Source organism: Rhagoletis pomonella, unplaced genomic scaffold, assembly GCF_013731165.1.
Source record: "Rhagoletis pomonella isolate Grant_MI unplaced genomic scaffold, Rhpom_1.0 Rhpom_scaffold_00007, whole genome shotgun sequence".
NCBI classification, from domain to species: domain Eukaryota; kingdom Metazoa; phylum Arthropoda; class Insecta; order Diptera; family Tephritidae; genus Rhagoletis; species Rhagoletis pomonella.
The window spans coordinates 44842534-44868840 of NW_023458561.1; the positions used below are offsets into that span (position 1 = coordinate 44842534).

The following is a 26307-nucleotide window of genomic DNA, read 5'->3' on the forward strand; positions in this document are numbered from 1 at the left end:
ACAAAAGATGAAGCACTTTGTTTTTGTTTTTTTTTTTTTTTTGAATGACAAGAAAGGTATTTTTGAAGAAATTTGGATGTGCCGTGTTCCTAGCAAATGGCATTTATCCATTGACATCTCTATAAAAACCTTGAAATCTGTTTTATTACACAACGGAAATAAATTTCCACCTCTTTCAAGCGTTAACTCAGTACATCTAAAGGAAGATTCTGCAAGTGTTAAAATCTTGCTTGAATCTGTAAAGTATTAAGAGTATAACTGGCAGCCGATTGAAGACTTCAAAATAGTGAGATTTTTAATAGGACCACAGGGCAAATATACAAAGTATCCCCGTGTTATCCGTGCTTATGGCACATAAATTTTAGTCGATTGTTGAAGCGGAAAAAGTGTTAATACCGCCTTAGGATATTAATAGCTCATTTCCACCAAACGCTTAACTGCAGTTAAAAGCTCAGATAAGTTACAATAATTTTAACAAGAAGTGATCAGTAAGGTTTTGCATTTATCCTCACGTTTGTTTGTACTTAATATGAGCAACTACATCTTTCGAGTGGTAATTTGATTTTTCCAAGAGGCATAAAGTTATAGATACAAAATCAAACTTTTTAATGCCATATATATATTTTTTTGTGTAATTGTGATCCAAACTTTCGAAATTTTATACTTTATGTTCAAAGTTAAATTTTGTGTTGACACGTGTAATACAACAAACAATTAGGGTGTACACAAGGTGATGTATACTGTCATATTATTCTCTGTCATAAACTTTAAATGGTTAGAACGATATTTAAGCGATGCGTCAGCTACCGTTAAAGTTGTATTATTAAATTTCAAACCTTTTAAAAATATTTGGTTGTGGTTTCAAGTCCTCAAAACATTTATTTAGCCATTAAAAACTTTACGATATACGAGAATAAGACATTTACCGCGCCTTGTGAACCACCTATGTAAATGTACATATCACATATCCGCAAAATTTTTTATGAAGAAGGAAAATGAGTACAGAAGAAGTACTTTATTCACATTAAAGCTTTAGCTTCCAGCTCGTATTTTAAAATAAAAACTCTTTACAGACAAATGACGGACAGACAACGAAGTGCAAATGCATAAGAGAAAGATGTACAACATTTCATTTAATCAATTAAATATTTACACTCAGATCGGCCTTCGTATTTAGTTTCTGCATTCGATAAATTACTTACTCAGACTCAGACTAAGACTATGTGCAAATATCCGCATTTCAACACATATGACTCTACATATTCTCTACAAACAGAATAGTGTTGCTCTTGCTTACCACATAAGTGCATAGTTGTCGTTGACGAACAACAACATCGCCTCCATGCTCGTAAGTCCACCAATTTCCGCTCTAAATGTTCTCACCACATCCTTTTAAAGCTTCACGCTGTGAAAATTTGCGCTAGCAAGCCACAATTCAATGCTGGCACTCTAATTAAGCTATGTACATATATAGTTGTAGTCTGTAGCCGACAACAAATAAAAAGAGACAGCAATGCATGCTTACGCACACACACATAGATGCACACCTAAGTTGAGTAATGTTTTGTGGGGCCGCCAGTGACTAGCAGCTCAAATGACAGTAAGTAAATTAAATTAGCTTTTGTGTTGCATACACTTTTTAATTAAAATGGACGGTCGTCGGTGGTTGCATTGGTTGCTTGGTTGCAACTGTTTACGAGTATCAGTGGCGCTAGTTACATTTCGTTTCGCCGAAGCCATAAAAGTGCAAATGATTGTCTGCACCTGCTGGTGTAAATTGTAACAAATTAGCAAAGTTACAATCAAATTGTAATTTAAATCATGAAAAATTTGAAAGGATACATTCCATGAATTTTGATCTTCAGATGCATATCTGCTTGCAATTGAGACCCTATTGCTCTACTAATGAACCAAACAAGTACGAAATTAACAAAAATAACTAACTCCTGTAGAGTGGAATCTAAAGGGTAAGGTCGACGGTTTTGCGCTTAAATCGGCCTCCTACGACGCTTATTTCTCAGGTAGGACGTTTGAAAAATTGTAGAAATGTATCTTGTTGTTCTTCGGTAACCAACTTTCTCAAAACTCCGAGAACACCCAGTCGGCAGCATGGTGCTAGACCTAGAGCCGCTACTGTGGCTTACCAAAGTCGCTTTTGGACATTTGCATGCCTTTCAAAATCATGGAGTGGGACACTTGAGCGTTCCAAGAATGTATAGCGATGCAAAGGCTGCACAAGAGCAAACAACAAGAAAAGCAGCTGCGAAAATATGTTCAGCAAAATTGTTGGACACTCGAGGTCCTATTGCTTTAGCTAAGATTGAAGAAAGGAAAGCACTAATTTCAGAGAGGCGAGGACCAGAACCATCTTGCAAGTTATGAAAATGCCGAATGACATCACGGATTTTCAAGCGAATAGCGATTGATCAGCCTTATAACGCTGCAGTAGCCTCGTTTGGCAATTTTTGGGTGGGATCCAAGCTCAAAAACGTAAATAAAAAGAATCTACCTTTTTCCCCACGTAAACTTGCCAGGCTGCCTGCTAAATTCTCAGAGTTAGGAACCGAGGAACCCTATAAATAAGCGGTTAATGCTGGATCGTGAGAAGAGAGCGAAGAAGAAGACACAAATTCAAGAAGAGGTGGGTCACTTTTTGATTACATTTGAGTAAACATTTGGTTATATGTAATTGCGGAAATGGCCCCACTTCTATTGTTACCTCCTCCATGATAGTTTTGGATCTCACACGATTTCTTTTGCTCTGGTACCTGTACTGAACTGAAGGGTTTCCATGACTATTTCTTTTCTGGTCATAGCAGCACTCAACTATCTTCGAACGAAGTTTTTCCAATTAGTAAACTCTTCAGAAATCTGAGACAAATAAACTGGGACGCCTAATGAAAGAATTTGAGCTGCCTCGCTGCCACCTAACTGCCGAATTAGTCAACTTTTAAAAGTTCCCAAGAGATATACATATTTAATAATGCACAGATTAAGATTCTAGTAAGAATTTCTTCTGGGGCTTAGGCTTAGAAATAGAGCAACCTTTAGCAACGATAGAAGCTTCTAAAAATTTATAAGTTAAACATTTTATTTATTGTTTTGCAAAAAGTATAGAACCATGTAGATAGCTACGGAACTCTCGTATGTTCTTTGATTAAAATTTAGATTAAAAATAAATAGTCTCTGAAATTAAATGTTTAAAAAGACACCAGTTTTAATTCAGCAACTCCAAGTTTAACTTTTATTATTGATTAACTGCAGTCGAAGTGGGCCTAAAGCCCATCGAATTACTTACTAGACACTCCAACCCTTTTACCTTTCGAAGCAGTTCATAAGTTTAATTATAATTGCAATTTTAAACTTTGGATGACTTTAAACAGTTCGCTTATTTTGGCTTGGTAATATCATCAGTGAAATTTCCAAATTCAACAAAATTACCTTCGTTATTAATGAGTATATACTAATGTATTTAGTATATACTTATCTGGTTATGCATGCGTACGTAATAGGGTGTTCCATTATTCGCCTTTTTTAAAACCCGGTTTTTTAAAGAGTTATTCGGAATGTTAAAAATAAATAAATAGTAATCAACAAGAACAAATAGTGAAAAATTCACATTTAATGGAGTTCGCCGATCTTAACTAAATTAGATCGCTAAACCACAGTCCTTTGTCGGGAAAAAAACGGGCATGTAGAACCGACTATCTTGGGAATGAGAATGCGCCATCCGCTCAACCGAATAAATAAATGTAGTCTATTATAGAAGAGACTATTCGTCGAAAATCACTCAAGACCTTCGTGAACACTCACTTCTTCAATTACAGCAACGAAGACCAATGAAGAAAGTCACCTAACGCAGACGAACAGCTGGGGTTGCTTCGTAAGGCCCGCAATACTTTGACACAACTCCATTCTTGATATTGTATTGATGACATTAACCACCTCTTCTTATGGCCACTTACATACATCAGCTTATCTAATATCCTTCTCTTTACTCCCAAACGGTCTACAAATAATTAAAAAAATAAAATCGGTTATAACCAGTTTGAAAAATCCCTCTCAATCACCCTAGTACGTACGTGTATGTACATAAATATTCTGACCTTAACTGATTCTAACCAACCACATTTTAAAAACACTTAAAACTGCTCGTGTCTAATTACAACGAAGTGCCACTCAGCGACTCTTCACTAAACTTTTCGCAAGTACATACGAATTTATATGTATATGTGTATTTGTATGGGTGTACCTGCGTCTAAAACGTTTCTCAGTATGTAATAAATTTTCATTGCTTCGAGTAGTTATTATGTGCACTTTAACTTCTTGGCGAAAACTTTGAAGTGTCGCACAGTGTGGGTAATTGAATTTTGTTCGGCAAAAATAGGTAACACTTGTTTGAATTTTCTGCAAGAGTGGAATATTATATGAAAATTCAACGGCTAAGCAAGTTTGGCCCACTATCCAAAGCACCTCGCGATCTAATTTGCTCATTAAATGGTGAATTCAACAATGTTTTAAATGTGTTCAAATCTTACCGACAGGTTTTACATATTTTTTAATTTAAAATTTTTGTTAGTGAAAATTTTGTTATCGATTATAATTAAATGAAAATTAAATTCGCAGATTATCGCCAACATGAAATTAGGATATACATATAATGCTTATCATAACACTACGACACTCACATATTGACAAGGTTTGACCATTTATCATAACATTTTATAATTTTAATAATAATATAATATATTCTTTATTAAAAGCAATATAGACTAAAATTTAATGTTTGTGCAACATTTAAAGAAGTAAAAACTTTCCTAAAAATTTCGAAATTTTAATTAGATTTTTTGGAAATTTTTGAGTATGCAGTTTTGTACACCGTTTAGTTTTAGTACAATAAAGTTTGAAGTAGCTACAACTTACCGTTGATTCTTGGGAATTTTTTTATTGAAGGTTTTGCTTATTTTCTCCATAAGAAAAATCGTTGAACATACTTTGTATGGAAGAAAATGACTGACATCGTCAACAAAAAAATTGCCAAAAACAAGGAAGCTTTTGATTGCTAAAGCAATAAGTAACAGGAAAAAGAAAAAAATTCAGTAGGAACTGAAAGAACTATTCACTGCAATAAATCTTTTATCGGGAAATTTACAAGGTTGCAGTAAAAGGAATCTTTCAGATACAAAAATCACTCGCCTGGCATGCCGAACTCCTCTCACATTAAAGTTTAAAATGCATTAAAGTTAAATTTTTTTATATGGTACACAACTGAAACGATTTAAATATATATATTTTATTCTAAGGACACTGTACTGAGCACTTTTCTAGAATGACCTTGACGTCTGCGTTATAGATATGCGCTGCCCACCAGCAAAATGTTCTAATGGCTACGTTTACAAGACGTTGAAACTTTTTCACTTTTAGTGGCTGCATAGCACAAATAGTTCAAACAGCTACACATAAACATATGTGTGTACAAACATATGCGGGTAAGCATGCATTCGAAAGTCAAGCCCAAACTTACACTGAGAAAAAAATAAACCATATCATTTTTGTTTCAAGCTAAAGTACGTACTTTAAACTGATTTATTTTTGGAGATTTTATCGTTTGAGTACGATTTATTTTTCTATCATGCTTGATACAATTTTCTAGACGACACCATTCTACGATCGATCAAACAGACTTATGTTTATGTTATGTTAGTCGAAAGTCTTATGTAAGACAATTTAAAGACTGTAGGGAAAATAATTCTAATTCGGTAACAAAGTTCTGTTGAATAATCTTTTTAATATGGTTAGACAGTTTTGCCAATCTGCTGTGTGTAAGTAAATTTTTGATAACCGCAGATTAATGCGGAATAAAATATTACAAATTGAAGTGAAATTAATGTTTTAAGAACACATCTACCGTCGTTGATTGCAGTTCATCAACTTAAGCTTTTATTTAACGAAAAATTACACACATCAACAATTTTTGCGATTGTCAAAATTTTCTATGCATTTGACAAAAATTTCAAGAGCCTCATGAGCTACTGAAATTTTATTCACCTCATAGCTGTCAAAAATTTGTTCGGCGCGAACTTTGTTACCGATTCTCACACGCTCTCAGGCACGAAATACTTGCAAGGCCAAGCTCCCTTGCCAACTGTCACCGTGAAAAGCTCTTTCGACAGAAAGCACTTGTATACTTACTATTTTGCTCGCGCTGCTCCAACAGTCACAATGGCCGAGTGGGCAAAGCACTGATGCACCATTTGAGAGATCCGGGGTCAGGTGCTTGGGTAGCGGATTTTTAATATTTTCTTTTTTAATTTGAGTTTTAGATTTTATTGTTTCGAAAAGAAAAGACATATATGTACATTTTAAGTTGAGTACATTTTCGAAAGTAACTTTATTTATATTTTTTTATTAAATGTATAGGTTTTATGGTTTTAAAATCTTTTTTTTTTATTTTCAGTTTGTAATTTATGAAAACCTTTTTTCTTATCCTTTATTTTAATATTTTCTTTTTAATTTTCTTATAATTTAATTTTCTTTTAACTTTTAGATTTTATTGTTTTTAAAAGAAAAATATATTTTTTTAATTTCAATTCTAATTCTATTAGGAACCAGTTAATTTATTTTTTAGTTTTTTTAATTTGATTTTTGGATCCTATATTATTTTAAAAGTGAAAAAAAAAATATTTCATTTAATGTTTAGGAACCTATTTTAATTATTTTTCTTTTCTCCTGATTGTTATTATTTTCTCTTTAATTTAATTTTCTTTTAATTATTACATTTTATTGTTTTAAAAAAGCAAAATTATTCAATAATCATTTAATTTTTAGAAACTTATTTTATTTTTTTATTTAATTGTCTTTTAATTGTTAGTCTTTGTTTAGGCGACTAATACCATCAAGTGCCTAATGGTATGCTACACCCCAAGCAACTGGTACCAAACCGGATATAAAGCACGTTTTGGCTTGAATAAAGTTTTGCGTAAATAAATTCATCCCGGCTCTGCCCTCTTAATCTATTAAATAGTCTTTATTCTTTTAAAAATAAAAATATATATGTTTTAATTTCATAATATTTTTAGATAGCTTAGTGCCAAGTAAGTTAGCAGATCTGTTAAATAGTCTTTCAAAAGCCAGTAAAGAGCTTTAAAGATAGTTGCGAGAAGTGCGAATTGTCTCACAGAAGACTTTTTTCTTTCGAAAAGCTGTGGTATGTGAGATAATTGTCAGAATTCCCTATGAATTTGTTTAATAAAAACATTTTTTGTTCAAAAAATTCAAATCGCTAACATGGAAAAATCAAAATGTATTCGCTTAGAAAAAATCATGTTACTTTCTTTTTTTAGTGTAGTAGAGAAGGCATCATTCTTGCCAAAAAAAAAAACACATCCTTTTAGGCTTGGCCATATGTGGATGAAGCAGACGAAGTTAAATGTCTACTGGAAAAACAAGTAGCTTCTTTGCTGGCACCTGCAGTTTGACTTAAAAGTTCGTAAGTTCGCTTGCTGTTATAACAAAGCGAAACAATTATGTATCAAGTACCAGTAGATTTAATTTCTCCTACCTCAAAAAGAAGAGCGGCATTTGCTTTGTTGTACTATACCTGCATCCATGGATAATCTTTCGTTTTATAAAGCAATTTTACCAAAAAGCCCAACATTTCTCTTCCTTGTAGGCATGCTCTCATGATCGATTCGCGCAGTTAATTTTTCGTGTAAAGTTCATCTCTGTAATCATCGTCATTACCAATATTCTGTGAGTTCATTGCGGCGTATACCTTTTGGTGCTGCTTTGAAAAGTTAGAGGTGAAACATACATACATATTCTGTGTAAAAAAAAACTTTGAGCAACTAGCTGATGGGTATTTTCATTTCGTTCCAATGGCCGATTGATTTCCAACGCGCACGTCAAACGAGCTTCAGGCGTTATTTAACCAAAATACCATACACTTTTTTGTTTTCATTTTTGTATTGCAACTTCAGTTACTGCGCGCTGAGGAACTTTCACTCGAGTTGCACACAGAAAAGTTTCAAGTCAAAGTAAAGTCAAAACTTTTGCATGATTGATGATGTTAACGTATTTCATTTTTTTGATGAGTTCGTGTGTGGAGATCTATTTTTACCATTCAAAGCAGATTTATTTACATTGGTATGTATGTATATATGTATTTAGGTAAGGTGAAATTAGTAAAGAACGTAGAACTTATACTTAAACGCTGTCTCTATATGCAGAATTTTGCCAGTGTTGCTTACTACGGTATTGCCATTCATCAATGCCTTTTCATAAACTTACCTTTTCAACTACAATTTCTCGTGCTATAGTAGATGCTAGTTACATATAAACTACTTATTTTCAACAAAAAACCTCATTCGATAGTAACTGATAGAAACTGACGAAGTGGCAACCATCTATGGAAGGAAAAAATCAGCTGATACGGAAAAATCTAAATTCCGCAGATTTCTGCGCTACGGGCTACAACTACAGAAAAACTCTCCGGTGTTGAGTTTTCATTTACATGGCGCTCTGGTAACACAGATCGTGTCAGCTGACTCGGGTTTACGTACCGATATTTTTACGTTCTTGACTAATTTTACCTTAAGTCTGAGGGAATCTTCTCGTAGGGATTACAATAGACTTCAACGGCTCTAGTTGGTATTGGTAGTGCCCTTGAGTTTCGAAATTCGAGAAATTCGAAAAACTTAGCGGCAGCATTTTGTTCAAACTTCACCACTTTGTTTGCATTTTTTAAACAATGTATATTTTTTTTTTGCAAATGGCTTAATTCGATAGCTTATTTTCCAGGCTTTCCAACGATATTTTATTTGTATTGGGCATGCCAAAATGACTACAAGTTTTTCATAACAGGACGCACTCGGGTCCGCCTTGCATTTTTGTCGGCAATAACACAAGTTCACAGAAATTAAAAAATTCTCCGACCAGTGACATTTTTATATGCATTCTAATGTAAAATTTCCCGCTGAATCCGAATAAGAAATTAAAATGTAAGAGAGTAGAACAGCTTTTGAGATATAACCGAATTTTGGGTTTTAGAGAACTGAAAAAAGCAGGCACCGAAACTAACAGTTATTTTTTTTTAAGTCACCTTGTTCAAATATTTATATTAAAGTAATTTCCTGATAATAAATAAACGGCTTATCCAAATTAAGCCAGTTTGGCATCAAATGAAAGAGGAACAAACTAGCTTTAAAACGGAAATCCATCTATTGGAAAATATAAATAAAAAATGTTATTTAATTGTCATACAACAAATCCTGGGTAAGGTATATCAATTTCTTTTCTATTAAATTATAAAAAAATATATATTTGATATCAAATTTGTTGAATTTGGATAAGCGGTTTATTATCAGGTAATTACTTTTACTTCAAACTTAAAAATATTTGGCCACGGTGACTTAAAAAAAGTACCTGTTTAGAAAAAAGTCCACTCATTTAATTGCATTTTCTTTGGATGCAGTTGTCACACCGCGACATTTTTTTACAAATTTGTATGAAGAATTTTGCGCTTGATTCGAATACGAATTCGGCCAGCCCTAGAACCCAGTCGTCCCCAGGCAAAACCGTAAGGTATGTGGTAAATTATGCTAAGGACTTGGGGCAATCTTCCTTGCCCAACTACAAGCTACAAGCAGCTACATAACGACATTATGTGCCCTCTGCTTTATCAGATTTTTGCAGCCTGCCTAATTCTAACTTACATACCGTACAAGTGGGCAAAGGCGAAAGTGGCCTTTCCGCCAAAAGGAGGCAGGGTTGGTCATGTGAAACCGAAAGATTTCAGGGCTACCAACTTCACTTCGTGTCTTCTAAAAACTCTTAAGACGCTTTTTGATGAATATATATGGCGAAATCATATCAACGATGGGAAAAGGATTGACCATAAAGGAATAGATGCTGGGAGCTTTCCTTGATATGGACTTCAGACGATTATCGGGATTTACAGCGATGCCTTTTAAGTTTTCGTACGGCAGTGGTTCCATTTTCGATGAATCACTTTCATGGGTGTCATCACTCGTGGTTTCTACTTGGTCATTTTATTTTCTTCATATTCTTCACTCGATGAAAGCTACGATAAAAGTTGTATTATGAAATTCGTTGTGGCGTCAAGTCATCTACATAAACATTTATTTGGCCTTTAAAAACTTTACGACATAATACGGCACTTAGGACACCTTTTGAACCACCCATATGTAAGGTTTTAAAACTATTACTCTTTTTTTCTTCCACAAAACTTATTTATACATAGCTTGCATTTGATTTTAAATTGCCATTTTGTGCGGCGCCGCAATAATACCGCTTTTCCTAAATAACCCGCTGCGAAGAAACTAATTTGTTTATCTGAAAGAATTAACACTTTATTGACCAATTAACAAATTTAATATGCGAGCATTTATATCCGTAAAGGTCGTGGATAGTAAATATAAATATTTGCAATTTTTCTTGCTTAATAAACCTCCCTTCCAGTATAAGTATTATTACTTACAATAAAATGCATAATTTCCGTAATAATTCAATTCTTTATTTCACTCACTACACTGATCGGATTTTACTCTCTCACCAACCAGCTACTTTAGTTCCACAACTCTTATTTTCGCATTTCTTTTATCTCTTCTTCACAAAGTTTTCTCTTTCATTTATTTTTTAGCCTCTTTCGCCTTCTTGTTCGCCTCGATTCGCTCTCTAACAAAACTGCCCAGCAAATCAGCACCATCTTGATTATTTTTCTGATAGTATGGCAACAGTGACAAACGTTTTAGCCATGCGCTAAGCTTTGGGAATTTCTCTTCAACGATTGGTGCAAAGATCACCGCGCTGGAAACGGACGCCACAGCGCACAAATCGGCGATGGTCAAGTGCTCACCACACAAGTACGGCGCCTGGGAGAGACATTTCTCCAAACCATCGTAGGCCAATTGCATATAAACGATTTTTTGTTGTTCAATTTCATCGGCACCAAAATAAATAACCGGTTCGACGATAAGGCGAACGCGTGGGAATAAATGCCCAGCATCGAAGTAGAGACGGGTGTCCACTTCTCTGCGCTTTGCCTGGTCTTTTGGGTAGAGCGTGTCATCTGACGAGTATTTATCCGCAAGATAACCATTAATAACGTGCGAATCACTAACAATGGTACCGTTATCGTCCAACACAGGTATCGTATGTTGTGGGTTGAGTTTTAGAAATTCTGGTGTTAAATGATCGCCCTCTTTCAGATTCATCGGCCTGCAAGATAGATTGAGAAATTTGTTGATATACATAAGTATGTACATTAGGGTGGTCCAAAAAAGTAAAGTCGAAGATTTAATGCTCTCACTCCCTAGGATTGTTCTATACCGAAAAAATATACCCGTATTTTTGAAATCAAAATATATTTAATAGTGGCTCAAAACATTCAAAGTTTTCCATGCATATTATATGGGAAAAGGCAACTTTACATATAAATGGTAGAGAGTTCTTGAAAATCAATATTTTTCGATAGGAAAGCTCAGGTTCTCTTCAGCAGATTCCCAATAATAATACCCAATATTTATTTAACCATTTTTTAATACTGATGATTTTTTATTTATTGATATTATTGAAAAATATTGTTTTTAAACAGTCTATACCATTTCTAAGAAAAGTTGTTTTTTTTTCAGCGACGTCTAAATATTTTTTTATTTCAAAATAAAAAATAGTGGTATATTTCTTCACTATATAACAATCCTAGGTGGTGAGAGCATTAAAGTTAAGATTTTACTTCTTTTTTTTACCACCCTAATGTACATACTTACATATGCATGTACATTAGTTTTCCATTGAGCATGGTGCCGGCTTTTTAGATTATACATACAAATAATAAGTGTGAGAAAACTTACCGCAAATCTAATTCCACCCCGACAGCGGCGGCTGTCAAAAGTACCGCACGACTTGGTGGGCTGCGTGGCGAGTAATACAAAACTGGTTTTGCTGACATTTTTATTTTGTTGTCTAAATGATTGGTGAAAATTTATGAAATAAAAATTAAATTAAAGAATTTAGCAACTTTGTATGTATATCATAATTATGTAAATTATTATCTAAGATGCAGATAGCACCTGCTATATCGACTTGATATCATGCACTTAATTATATGTATTTGTTTTTGTTTTTTTTAGCATTGTTAATTCTTGCATACTTCAACTCGAGTGCGATCCCTGTCTATATATTATTTACATATGTACCAAATATGTATACAAATCCACCACTTCACACTGATATTACAAAAGGAGTCACATGAAAATTTTGCATATAATAAATTCTCTCTACGTACACAAATAAATGTACGTTTGCAAAAAAAAATAGATAATTAATAATCGGTAGCAAGCTTGCGTCAACCAATTAAATTTACATTTATGAAATCAAGTACACACCTTAACTGTTTGCTGTTCGCTCTGCAACTGAGCCATAGCCCAGTCGAACCAGTACTTTTATAATCGTTTTGTAAAAATAAAGGGTGATTCATATAATGCTTTTTATGTATATGTTATTTTTACAATGGCAGCTCTTTCTCGCTGGTAAAATAGAAATAGATCGAATTTGGCTACAAGTGTAGCTCTGTCGCCGCAAAAAAAAAAAAATTATCTGCAAACTTATTTCCAAAATCAGTATTGTAAAAACTATATTTTCTTATGAATCTCATTTTCATCTAGGTGGCTATTTTAACAAGTAAAACTGCCGCATCTGTGATAGTTTGGCACGGATTTAGGAGCGGTGGCCTCATTTGCCCGTTTTTTTGCAAATGCTTTTGGAAACATTTCGGTCAAAGGTGAGCTCTGCAGACGATAAACGGTCTTTTATGGTCGAAAATTGAAAATATGGTCTAGAACAATCTTAGGTTTCAGCAAAATTGCGTGCAATGCCACACAATTTATCTGTTGTGCAATGAAGTGAAGGACCGATCTTAAGGCGAATATCGAGCAAGCCGTTCCTAAGTGCAGAGTCAGAAACCTTCACCAAAATCTTGGAAAACTGGGTTAGCAGAATGCGCTTCTGCGAAGCCAGCCGAGTCAGCCGCGTAAATGAAATCGCGTTCCATTAATAATGGAAATGTTTTCTTTTTTTTTTGTACACTTTGTCGAATTTTTAGAAATGTGGATCACCCTGTATATCTTATCGTCTCTCATTCAACTGTTGATTTTCATGAAGATTTCGTCATTTGTAGAGAGGTGTTTGCTTATATCGGTATACATATATACGTGCATATGAATATGCAAAAGATAATTTTAATACTCGCTCGTAGTGTTGCCATTTTTATTAAATTTATTGATTTCAAGACGAAATTTAGTAAATGGTTAAAAACATTGGAAGCCAAAACTTAATAATATAATTCAGTGTCATCAAAAATGTATATCATGTCGCCTGTAGTTGTTCAGTGAAAAATTGTCCATGGAAAGAAAATGCTTCAGTATTTTTGTAAAGAAAACAAGTGAATATTTTTTACTATACTTAAGCTAGCACTGTTATGTATCAGAAAGAGAGCTTAATTGTCATCTCTACAAAGAAGAATATAACTAAACATTCATGAAAAATATTCACATACTCACATATATAATACTGACTTGCCGCATTAGTTATTCTAAACAATTCTGAACAACGGGTGAATAGAGACAAATAACTTTCCGTTAGAGAAAAAGGTATTTACTCCAATAGTTTTTCCTAATTGAGGGTGTCAAAATATTCGAATTTTTGAATTAATGAAAAACTAAGAAAGAAATCATGTCCAATCCAAGAACTCTGCCTACGTCAAATCAAATACATTAATCGAAAGGATAAATATACCGTACTGTTGAGAAAGAAATTTTTACATAATTGCAGTGGCAAGTACTACGACGCGACTTATCACTTGCGCGAAATCGATTTGTAGATTCAATTTTTTATTTATTTTTTGTGTGAAATATGAGCAGAAAATAGTGTTACTCATAGTAATAGCGTTACTCACATCGTTTTCAACAAAATCGCATATGTAAATTGCTGTTAAATTTTCTAAAAAGCGATAAAATCGCTTTTAATGTTTTAGGTGATTTTAAATCGCTTACAAAATCTTCTGCTTAGTTATAAATAATCCAACAGAAATCAACTCAATTTTTGCGAACATTTTCCGCAAAAAATATGAATCTGCCACTCTGCTCTAGCCTGTATTACTTCGTCAAAAATTAAAAATAAAAAACCTCATCCTTCCACATAACAGTCACCTCTTCAATGATTTAATTACTAATTTGTTTGTGCGAAATGCTAATCCAAATGCAATGTTTTGTGTGAGAGCAAAAGGGCATATTTCGTTTTGAAATATTTGAAAATTCATAAACTCAATTTGCATTTTAATTAAATTGGTGTTTAGTATGGCGCAAAATCAAATTGTAAAGGATCTTCGTAGCGAGAAAGAAACTTCGAAATTTGTGGCGACGGCGAAAGTAATCTGAAAAGTCAAACAGCTTTAAATTTGTAAATAAAGACGGTTGACTTCGCCATCAACAAAACACGGTGGCAGAAGCGATGGTTTTGGAAAAGTAAAATTGAATTTGTCGGTAAAATATTGCTTGCATAATTAAATTCTGTGCGATATACATACGTACTGTGACAAATTACTGCAAAATAAGGCAGCTAAACTGAGCAAAATAATTCAGTTTCATTCGGAATATGCCTCCTACTCACATACCTATTCATAGAGAAACATTGTGTCTGTATTTGCAATTTTGCGAAAAGCATTATGATTTTCTTTTAACACCACACTGTTGTAATCCGCTTCCATTATTGCCTTTTATAGTTTATTATGTAATTTATGATATTTTGACTTGTCAGCTAATGGCGAACTGGGGGAAATTCCGTAAATTTCAAAATAATTATTGGCAATTTGCGTACACATTTTGAATGTAAATCGTATCACAAGATCAGCCGCTGTAAGTATATATGCGTATATAAAGCGAAAACAGCAGAGCGAGAGACCCGTATGAATATTCCGGCAATAAAAAACTTAACTGAGTTGGTACGAACGCACGCTTTGATAACAGAGAACGATCTGGAAATATCGCAAAAACCAAAAATTGTTGAAAATGAAAAGAAATATTTATACTCATACAAACTTAAATACATAGATTGCCGCTTAAACAATATATTAGTGCTTGACCATCGATAGCTTAATTTCTATGAAAGTTTCCAAATATGTAGTATTTGCCTAAAAGTAGGTGCATTTGTTTTTTACCAAATTGATATCTACCTCATTTAATGAAATCGGATAACATTTGTCGAAGCTATGCAATTAAAGTAGAAATGTCAACTCTATTTTCGATTTTATCGTAAGCGGCGATTTTACATACAGAAGAGTTGTTATTTTATTTACGCCGAAATTTTTTTTTTTTTTTTAAATTCTAGTGTTCCTGAGAAGGAAAAAGAAAGTTCTGCAAAATCACGCCGAAAAAGAAACATTTTATTCAGAAAAATTTAAGAAGTTAAATTTAAAAAATATAAAACAAAAACTAAGACTGTCCTGAGTAGTTTTTCAATAATTCTGGAGTTCTTGAAAAGGAAAAAAAGTTCTGGATATTCGTACAAACGTTTTGTTTATTAATTTTGTAGCCAAAATGCAAATAAAACACTGTTTTGGTTCTAGAGTTCCCAAAAAAGACAAAAGGTTCTAAAAAATTACGCCGAACAAAATGCAAAAAGTCGAAAAATTTGAACGTTTCGAAAAAACAAAAATTCTGAGTAGCTTTTCAATAGTTCCGGGGCTCCCCAAAAGAAATCTAAGTTCAGAAAAATCTAACAAAAAAATTTTTTTTTCGAAAAAGTTAACTTTTTGAAAAAAAAATATAAAAAATTAAACTGTTTAGAATAGCTTTTCAATAGTTCTACAGTCACTGAAAGGGAAAAAATGTTCTGCGAAATTACGCCGAAAAAAAATTTAAAAGTCGAGAAAGTTGAATGTTTGAAAAAAATTAAAATTAAAACTGTTCTGAGTAGCTTTTCAATAGTTCTCGAGTTCCTGAGAAGGAAAAAGAAAGTTCTGCGCTGAAAAAAAATCAAACAACTTAAATTTTTCAAAAAAAAAATAAAACTCTCCTGAGTAGCTTTTCAGAAGTTCCAGAGTTTCTTAAAAGTAATCAAAGTTCAGTAGAATCAAATAAAAAAAACATTTTTTTCGAAAAGATAAACTTTAAAAAAAAAAATAACGCTTAGGGTTATGAAAACGAATAGCTTTTAAAATTACGCAACTTTTAAAATTAGCAGCCAAAGTGCAATCTGTAAGTATTTTTGATTTGTTTAAAAAATTACGGAACTGCTCTTATACAATTTAAAAAGTTCCACATGAAATTTCGGAAGCTACTTATACTACCAAAGGAACGAACTGCCGTAGATTTAATTGTGTCTGTTTTTCGGTTTGGTTTTTTAACTCTCTAATAAGTAATTTAAATGGAAAATTACTTTATTTTCTGTTGATTTCTATATAAAATGCAAACAATTAAAATAATTTCTCACTTAAATTGCTTTCGTGAAATTGGTTGTAAATGACAAAAGAACAAATTTTCGGCGTGGCTTCAAAGAAATGATTTATTTCCACAAAAGAATAGTATGCAATGTGTACATACAAATAAGTAAAATATACATATATGTATTGGCAAGTTTCTACACTAAGAAAAAGTTCGAAGAAACTTTTTGAAACTTAAACAATAAAACTTATTCATTAAAGGTCTTTTCAAAACGTTAAATACACCCAATTAAAAATGCATTCCCCTCGCTGAGGAATGTTCTTTAGTGCTACAAAATCTTTAAGTAACCATTTTCCGAAATGATGTTTAATTTCAATTATACTTAAGTCTTCTTTGTTCATACTTAATGCAAACCTAAGCGTTGAAATCAACTCACACTCTGATGTAAGCCACCATCAAATGTCGCCCTCAAAACCTAAATGTTTTATGAAATGACGGCTAATTAATCGATTACGAAAATGGCTTTTAAAATATTCATAACTACCTACCTAATCCCCAATAGGCCCAATAGAGGACAAATCGGTTATGCAAACTTTGTGCTTACCCTTTTAAGCTCGGTATCTGCCCCATCGCGTGGCGCGTAATTACAGTGTGACTAAATTAAATAAGCTTTCGCCTTAATAACTATAACAAAGCCTTTAAAAGCCATTCCTTTTACACACACACACACAATGACGCTTTCGAGCGCAATGAATATGTATGCTGACTTCAAGTTTTGTTTCTCTCTTTTTTCCTTTTCTGCTTTGTCAATCATATAAAAAGGTTTTGGATCTTATCTATGCGCGTAATTTGGTGGTTTCCCTGTAGTCGCATTTCCTTACTATTGATACTCGTCTGCTCTTAACTGCACTAAATTGACTTATTTGCTGATTGAATTTGAATAATACATTTCTCTGATTTGAAAAGTAAAATTGCTTGGCCACTCATTTTTCTGTGCAATTTAAGCTTCTTAAACACAATAAAAGCAATAGGTGCGCTAAAGACAGAAAAAAAACACGAGTATACATAGCCGCGCATTTTTACACTAGCAATGATTGCACATCTGGCATTTATTAAAATATTACCTTTTTGCAGTGAAATTTTTTTGTGAATGCTCGAAATTTTATATCAAAATATAATAGTTAGTTTCGAATATCTCGCTTACAAGCACTACTGGAATAACAATTACACTCCAAACCCCCTCAATTTCAGAGTAAATTAAAAGAAGCCTTCGTCCGATATATTTTGCCCTGAAAATACTGTAGTTTATAATTGCTACCACCTATACAATCAGCTGTAGTCATACAAATATAATGAAAAATTTTGCTTTAAGTATTTTATTTTTTTTTCGAAATTAGTCAGCAACAAGCAAAATTATCTAATTCTATAAATTTAAATTTTTAGAGAAACTACGTATTTTGTTTTCGAAGTAGAATTTGTCTTCATAAAGATCATAAACGCTCTTCAGTTACACCATTTCGTATTTCGTTAGATAAAGAAAAAGCTTTGCTTTTGAGCTTACATTTAGATTAGATTTGATAAGATTTAGAGGAGTGGGTTACATACATAGTTACCGCGACAGAAACGATCTATTGTAACAAACCTCTATTCAATTACAGGTATTCTTTGATCCACGTACTGCTAAGAAACTTCGCAAGGTCCTTTAGCCTAATGCCATTTAGGTCATATGCTTCTAGGTGCGGTGATCCTAGGAAGCGAAGTCTGGTGAGGGCTTCACAGTGACACATAAGGTGCTCTGCTGTTTCCTGTTCTTCGTTGCTCAACCTACACTGGTCAGAGTTAACAACTCTTATGTTTGACAAGTGTTTCATTACCCTACAGTGACCAGCCTGTAACAATTCTTATTTCATGCCTACTGAGGTGAAGGAGCTCTTCGCATATCTTGTTGATATGTCCAAAATAAAGGACTTGGTCTGTATGTTAGCTTCCGTGTGCAGTACTTTCGCCTAACGAAGCTCTATGGTAGAACATTAAAGGGTCCTTGGCCTATAAATCCAAGTGCATCATCTTTCCCGACGGGAGTAACTGCCACTTCAATGCCAATGACCTCACTGTGTTCCGGTACCCATATAAGGTATACCCAGTTCCTGGAGGCGATAAATATTAAAAGCTGAAGTCAGTCCCACACTAGCTTTTGCGGTGACCTCTTGCGCTTTAAGAACGTTAAGGCCGCTCTGCTGTCCGAGTGTACGAAGATGTGTCTTTTGGTTGCCCCACCTTCTATATACTGCCTCAGAAATAGTTCAATAGCTTGAACCTCAACCTCAAAGACAGAGCTACCTTGCCCCATGCTGGTGAAAAGGAGCCGTCAGAGTTGTTTGCCGTAAACTCCTGCTCCGACACCGAACAAATGTGGCTATCCTTCCTGGGTTTAAATCGTTCGTTGTCGCAGTTTTTCCTATCGGGGAAAATTACGGCCACAATCGTCATTTAGAAATTTCCATTTTTGTGCACAGTTGTTGTTGCAACCAACAACTTTTCGTAGAAATGGAATAAAGTTCTTGAAAATCAATATTTTTCGATGGGAAAACTGTGGTTCGCTTCAGGAAAATTTCACTATTAATATCCAATTGTTTATTTCACCATATTTTAAATTGAAGAACTTTGGTCCCCAATTGCATTTTCTGGGGGTTTTGGAGGACCTATAAATATAGTTACCATGAAAAAATAGTTAAAAAAAACAACTGGGTATTATTGCTGGGAATTTCCTGAAGATAAGCAAAATTTTCCGATCGATAAATACTGATTTTCAAGAATTCTACACCATTTCTACGAAAAGCTTTTGAGCCTTGAGCACTCCCCAAAATTTTTTTTTTATTTCAAATTCAAAAAATAGGTTATATTTTTTCGGTATAAAAGAATCCTAGGAGGTGGTGGCAATAAAAATCCGACCTTATTTTTCACATATATTTTGGACCACTTTAATGTATATACACTTTTCATTATCTTCAAGAGAAACATTTTTACGAAATTCGCTGAGTTCTTACTGAACTTCGTATGCTATTGAATATATCGTTACTTGGCTGGGTGGATGCATATAGAACGCAAAATCATCTATTTACATATAAGTATGTATACATAGCCTGCGAAATGTCGGCATGATGATTTACCCAAATACATTCACTAGCAAACACTAAAAGCCATGAATTATGAATTAAATACCTCTAGCAGCCATAAATACGCACCTAAATGCAGAAGTGCCTCAAATAATGTCGTGATTTTTCTTGAACACACAAAAGGTTACTCATACGCGGTGGCGAACAATGTACCTAAGTATTGTAGCAAACAAACAAATAAATGAATGTATGATGTATACTTTCACAAATCCTTATTAAGCCATGAAACAGCTTACAAAGGTGCACTCTGCGGCTAAATAAACCATCAATGTAGCTAAAATTCAATCGATCACAATAGCAACTCAAAGATATCTAATCCACAATGAGAGGCGAGAAATTCGAAAAAACCATACAAATAAATAAATGCGAAGGAAAATAAAAAGGAATTGTAACGTCATTTGTACCTAATAAGGGTTTATTTACTAAAATCAGAGTATAACCAGCACCGACAGCTGAAATGTATCAGCACCACCAGTTGAAATGTAAGTCAAAGCAAAATCAATGCAAAATCTGAGAAAGAAAAGAATGCCAGCCACAACAGCAGAAAGAAGAGCAGCATAGTTGTTATAAGTGAAGCGTAAATAGCCATAAAAGAAGGTATCGCATGGCATGCCATATGACACGGCCTTGTCACCTGCTGTCCTCAACACCTGTTACCGCTAAACATTTCGAAATTTGTTCCATTTACAACATTTTGTTGTTTGCCAAATTGCGTGTAGGAGTAAGTGTAAGTGTAGGTGGCACCAAAAGATTTTAGCAGAATGTGTCACTCGCACAACTGCGTCAAATCCAATTGAAGAAGCCAAAGACGTTTATACTTTTTTTTGGTTTTTTGGAAAGCACTTTGGATAGCATTGTCAGTTGCTCAACCTTCGAAAAATACGCACAAGTGCGTTATATTGTCACGCTTTGATTGTCGAAATCGACTGCCCATGGAAGGAAAGCTTTTCAAAAGAAACTGATATGAAGTGTTGTCAAAGTGTCTAAGGCAAGCATTTTCAGTTTGCAGGGTTACAGGTTAGTGCCATTATTTGCTGTGACTATGTAGACGGAGGAGAAGTCATTTGCATTTTGCATAAACTGAAGTAAAATGCGGGTGATCGAAATTGGACTTGTTCGAAATTCACTTTGATTTGTAGTAATGGGTAAACAGCTTTTAGGTGTTATTATTTCTGCATTATAATAGAATACGCAAATAGCATACGCGTGTATATAACTATAGTGTCTTCATGGACCAAACACAAATATGCACGTAAGTAAAATGCCCATTATCACTAAAAAATGCTAACTCACTAAGAAATTTCTGAAAATAATTTTAGTCAGTTAAGTATTAGACACAAATCTTTGGTGATAAAAAATGTGTTAAATCTATTGATTAAAAGACCAAAACGTAGCATATATTTGTGGTTATAATAAAAGGTGGATACAGATTTATGTCGAAGAGGATGTCCCAGAGTTTTTCTATTTTTGCAACATTAGCTATGCATAACCTCCACTGTTTCCACTTGGCGTAAATAACTTTTTTACTCATATATTTAATTTTAGTATTGTGGGTTGACGAAATCCGTGCCGTCTTGAAGCTGAACTTTTTGTATACTAGTAATCTCACATGAAAACTTCGAAAAGTGGAGCAAATTCCCAATAAACCAACGTATTTAGGTTTTCAGTATCCTTCAGAAGTGCTTGTTACGTCCTCACGACTTCTACATTTATCATGCAATTTGGATAAACAGGATCTTATTTGATTAATAAAAGATCAGACTCCGAACTTCAAGAAAAAAAAACGGAAGAAAGAAAATTGTTTGATATTGGTGTTTGTACCGAAAGTAAATTTTTTGGAATGTTAGTTTGTAGACAAAGTCCAAAGAAAATTGTAATTAAGTGAGTGCACTTTTTTTCAGCTCTCCCAATCCCGAAAATTTATCTACTATATATCTCAAAACCTGCTCCACTCTTTTAAAACTTGATTTCCTATTCGGATTCAGCGGAAAAATTTACATTAGGATGTACATAAAAATGTCGCAGGTCGGACAATTTCTTCATTTCTGTAAACTTGAGTTATTGTCGACAAATATGCCAGGCGGAGCGAAGTGCATTCAATATTCGAAATCTTATCGGAATGGCTTAAAACTTGCTACAGCGGGTTTTCGAGGTCGGTGATTACATATGAATCTGAAGTTAGATTTTAAAAATTCAAAATGACGGATCCAATATGGTGAACAATATTGTTAAAGCTTGGCTTGAAACTTGTTACTCTATGATTTTTGGGCTCGCCGATCCCGAATTTGAAGTTAGATTTCAAAAATTCGAAATGGAAAATCCAATACGGCATAAAAAATACGCCTGGAATTAGCCTACATAAAATGTAGTTTCCGAAGCCAACCAGTAGGAGGCTACACTACGAGTTTGACTTTTTTTAAATTTTTTTTTTTTTTTTATATTTATATTTATAATTTTTCTACCAATTACGAATATATAATTCACTGTTTTATTTTTTTTTTGTATTTCGCATTTTTTTTATGTCTATTATGTATATTTTTTTTTACGAAATACAAATTTTTACTTCGTTTTTTTTAATATTTTTTTTTACTTTTGTATTTGTATTTTTTGTTATTTTATAATTTTTTGTTATTTTAATTTTTTTTAAGTATTTTTTAATTTCATTAAATTAAGGTGGTTGAATGCTTCTCTCAGCAAAGAAAAAACTAATTTTAAGCTTCAGTTTCAAAATAAAACATAAAATTAAAGTGTGGATGAATCATCAGTTATGTTTTATTCTTCCTCATCATCTCGGAAAATATCTCAGCAAGTCGGAAAACTAAAAATTTAGAATTAATTATCTATACGTAGTTATAAACACATACGTATAAAGGATCGAACTAAAATCGCTCGCGAATAAAATAAAAAAAATTAAAATGTACACAATTCAGAAAATTAATCTTAGAGTGCATTTAATGCAGAATAAATGTGAGATGGTACACAGGAGCACTGCTAAACGAATGAAGCAAAGAATAAGTATTTATGATTTATTTTATTTTTTTTTACTGCATCTTATTAATAAGAAACACAGGACAAAAGGAAAATACTTGTAAATTTCTGGGGAGAAAAATTGAATTGTTTTATACACCAGACTTGTTAATCTCAGTTACAACTATTTTAATCAAAAGGAAATTGTCACCACAATATTGAGGAAATTGCTATAATATTTTACATTAAATAATGTATACTTTGGCTATTAGCATAAAAAATTTAAATTCTAAAGTTGACTTTTGGTCGTTTTTGAATGTCTTCTGGCCCTGTTTGCATTGTTTAAAAAATACAATAAAAATGTTTGGTATCGCCCTAATGTGCACAGCGCGCATGTCGATGTTGTTTTCATATCGTATCGCTTATCGTATGGCGTAACGTATCGCTCTAATGTGCACCGTGCCTAAGTATGACATGAGACACGAATTTTAAGAAAACTTGTGACTCCAGAAAAAGGTATGAATTTTTAAATAGTGCTGTAGAAAAGAAATTCTTTTACGCATTGATTTGTAGTAACCATAGCAACAACGTAGTGGAGTTTGAACGAAATGCTGACAATAAATTGTTTCCTGGTATTCTTAGCGAAATTTCTCCCATATTTGTACAGGTAACCAGTTATCCAGCAAGGTCTAAAGGACCGAAATATTTTTACTTTTTTGCCGTTCTGACCTGTACTGATCCTCGCTTGTCCATACTGAATTTATTTTAGGTAATCCTACCTTACCAGAAGACATCCAAGAAAAAATATTTAAAATGAGTACTTGCACTAAGAAAATTACTATCGCATCCTGTAATTTTAAAGTTACAACACTTAAATAGCACACATCATTGGTGGGAATGACCGAGCTGCACATCTCAAGATGCAAGTGTTCTCTGGTGCTAAAGCTAATTTACCAACAATAAAAGCATACAATAGGTATAGGTGCACCCACTGAAGTCCGGTTTATATTGCCTCTTGGTGCGTGTAGTCTCACGGCTGGTTCTAAAGAGCAGTAAACCGGAAGACCTGCGGTCCAAACACCGAAATTCGTGTACCTTCGGGTAGTAAGCTCACAACTACATGAACAGCATCTGATGAGCTTGTTGGTGATAGACACAAAGCCACCGATCAGGAATATTTAAATCTCAAAAGATGACTTTGTGCAGGTGCTAGAAAACATTCCAGCAAACAATCGCTGGAGGGAAGCCCCACTTGCTGAAAAAAAAAACGTGTAAATATGTTGGCTGTGTTATTTGTTAACATAAGTTCGGTAGATATTATCTTTTATAAAATTCCCCATTTTAGTTTTCTATTTCACGAGTTCGAAGCAGAAAAATTTCTTTATTTTTTCGTCCTTCAAATTTGCACATTTTGCACAAAAGTATATGCTACAGTAGTTTTTTTTTTTAACACTCACGTCTACCTATCATTTTTTAAGCAGTACAAAAATGTCTCACTAAGATAAGTACAACATCTGCAACCATCTCAAATTTTACCTCCACTATCGCCCACCAGCTTACACATTCATACACATCGCTCTGCTGCACTTTATGCTCGTCTATTATATGAAAAACTTGACAAATTCATCTCACCGGATGTTCTAAGCCTGTTATGTATTTTTGCGTCATCCTTCTTTGCATTGTCAAGGCGTCTTACTTTCAAGTCACGAATCATCGATCAAAATGTCAAAAGTGTAAAAAGGAGAATATAGCAAGGCACGTGTATACATATATGTGTATATATATATATATATATATATATATATGTGTGTGTGTATATATCAAGTACTTAGTGCAGGAATATAGCGACTTCCCTACATTTGTACGCAGCTGCAGGTATGTACCAGGGTTTTGCAAATATTCGCATTCGCATTCGCAACCGCGGACCTTTCGCATTAATTTTAACATTCGCAGTCGCAGTCGCTATAATCAATGCGGAGCTTTTTCGAATGCGAACGTTGTGCAAGTGCACCGATAAAACATATATATGGCAAACAAAATGACAAATTGCAGCCAATTTTTTTTTCGCCTTTGGTCGTGGGAGTATTTGTGTAACAAAACTGGTCAAATATTATATTTTTCAACTTTGATAAAAATGTCTTTAAACATATCTATTATTTCGTAAGCTATATAACCGAGCTATCAATGGGCAGTTATACAAGTTTCAACTACTACTTGACCTTTGCCGTACGTCAAATAGAATATAGTCTTTTTAACAATTTTTTTGCTGTGCTTTAAATATTCGCATTGGTTTCTTTCTTTTTTTTTGTGAATTTTTGGGACCAATCTTAAAACAACTACTAGACATAAAATAAGAAAGTGTGCACTGTAAATCTTAACCAAATTTTCGTGATTTGCTTTTGATGTTACAATAATTTCAAATGGGGCTCTTTGGGGAATTTCTTTTTAGCAAAAATTTTAAAACCAGTAATTTTGTTTACTTGTCGGGCAATATTTTTTTCATAGGGATATACATTGGATCCTTGGCTAAAAACTTCTGTGTAAAGCTGTCCCTTCTTTGCTATTTAAAGTCAAAGAGTAAGCTCGTTCAATAGGGATTTCCAGCAGTAATGATCAACGTCTTGCTATAAAGGGAATCGATGCTCAAATAACTTAAAAACTATTGGTCTGACCTTTAATAAGATAAGAATTACATAATTATCTGAGATTCGAATACTTATAAAAAAACGGGGTGCTTTTTAAAAAAAATAACAATATTCTGATCCGATTCGGCTGGCAGCCACGACTTTGAAAACATAATTTTGTTCAAAATTTTCTCTCCACTCGCAATAAGCACAAATTGTTCAAACCAGTCGCAGAAGAAAGCCTCAAAAATGATTTGCAAAAGCTAAAAGCGAAAAACGCTGATGAAGTTACAGATTCCCCAAATTCTGAAACAGCCAAATGAATGAGAATTTAGAATTTTTTTTAAGAAGCTTTAGAAAAACCTGGCATATCGGGTTTGGCTTGTAAGCGCTGTTTAAACAACGATCTCGCCATTATGTTAGATTCTAATTGTTTCTTAAAAATACTTGACATCCGCATTCGCATCCATGGATGTCTAAAATTCCACATTCGTAACATCCCTTGTATGTACATATGTATGCATACCGAGGTTTCTTTATCTCTTCTCCGGGCTGTGTAAAATTGCATCGCGGTTCGCAGGTCAATGATGATGCTTCATTGTTGTTGTTTTGTTTAAATTTTGCCATTTGATAAATCGAGCAAGAAAATTTAAGTTATACTATAATGCTTTCATCTTTTCTGTTCGAAATGATAGTTCACTTAAATTCTTTCTTTGATATTTTCAAGATCATCTCTTTTCGCTTTTGAGTATAGTGAAAATGCTGCGTGTTAGCTCGCGTTAAATACTTTTTGACGAAGAAAGGTGAGATTGACTTATGCAATATATAAAATCCATATATAAGTATCAAAAGTAGTCATTTAGCGCGAAATAACGTCGCCAATAGGCTACTTTGACGAGTCAAGCAATTAGCAAAACTATTAGGAACTTTTGCAGTTAATTTTTACAGGCTTTCTCTTCTGACAATTTTTTAATTTCCTCTATTTTTCAGGCATAGCTTTTTATACCCGAGCGCACTTGTGCACAAGGGTATTATAACTTTGTTCACATAACGCTTGTTTGTAATAGGCAAAACGAATCGAGA

General features: G+C 33.6%; 1 protein-coding gene across 4 annotated transcripts; it reads right to left on the reverse strand.

Annotated features, from left to right (window-relative positions):
* Nucleotides 1–10512: 10512 nt before the first annotated feature.
* On the reverse strand, nt 10513–12426 carry LOC118743731 (glutathione S-transferase 1). 4 transcript variants are annotated; one of them, XM_036476491.1, is made up of 3 exons: nt 12405–12426; nt 11871–11982; nt 10513–11238 (listed from the first exon to the last, which is right to left on the reverse strand). In XM_036476491.1, exons 2-3 carry the CDS (start codon nt 11966–11968, stop codon nt 10650–10652), a joined length of 687 nt encoding a protein of 228 aa, XP_036332384.1. In that variant the 5' UTR covers nt 11969–11982; nt 12405–12426; the 3' UTR covers nt 10513–10649. The 4 variants fall into 4 exon arrangements, with proteins under 4 accessions (XP_036332384.1, XP_036332387.1, XP_036332385.1 ...); XM_036476494.1 differs by having other exon boundaries at nt 12411–12418; XM_036476492.1 differs by lacking the exon at nt 12405–12426 and adding an exon at nt 12305–12329.
* Between the last annotated feature and the right edge of the window lie 13881 nt (nt 12427–26307).

Bases quoted from the DNA above. Each gene is read 5' to 3' on its own strand.
- LOC118743731 (XM_036476491.1), bottom strand. From the start codon at position 11,968: ATGTCAGCAAAACCAGTTTTGTATTACTCGCCACGCAGCCCACCAAGT. The intron at 11,239-11,870 runs GTAAGTTTTCTC...TCTATCTTGCAG, and splicing joins GGGGTGGAATTAGATTTGCG to GCCGATGAATCTGAAAGAGG.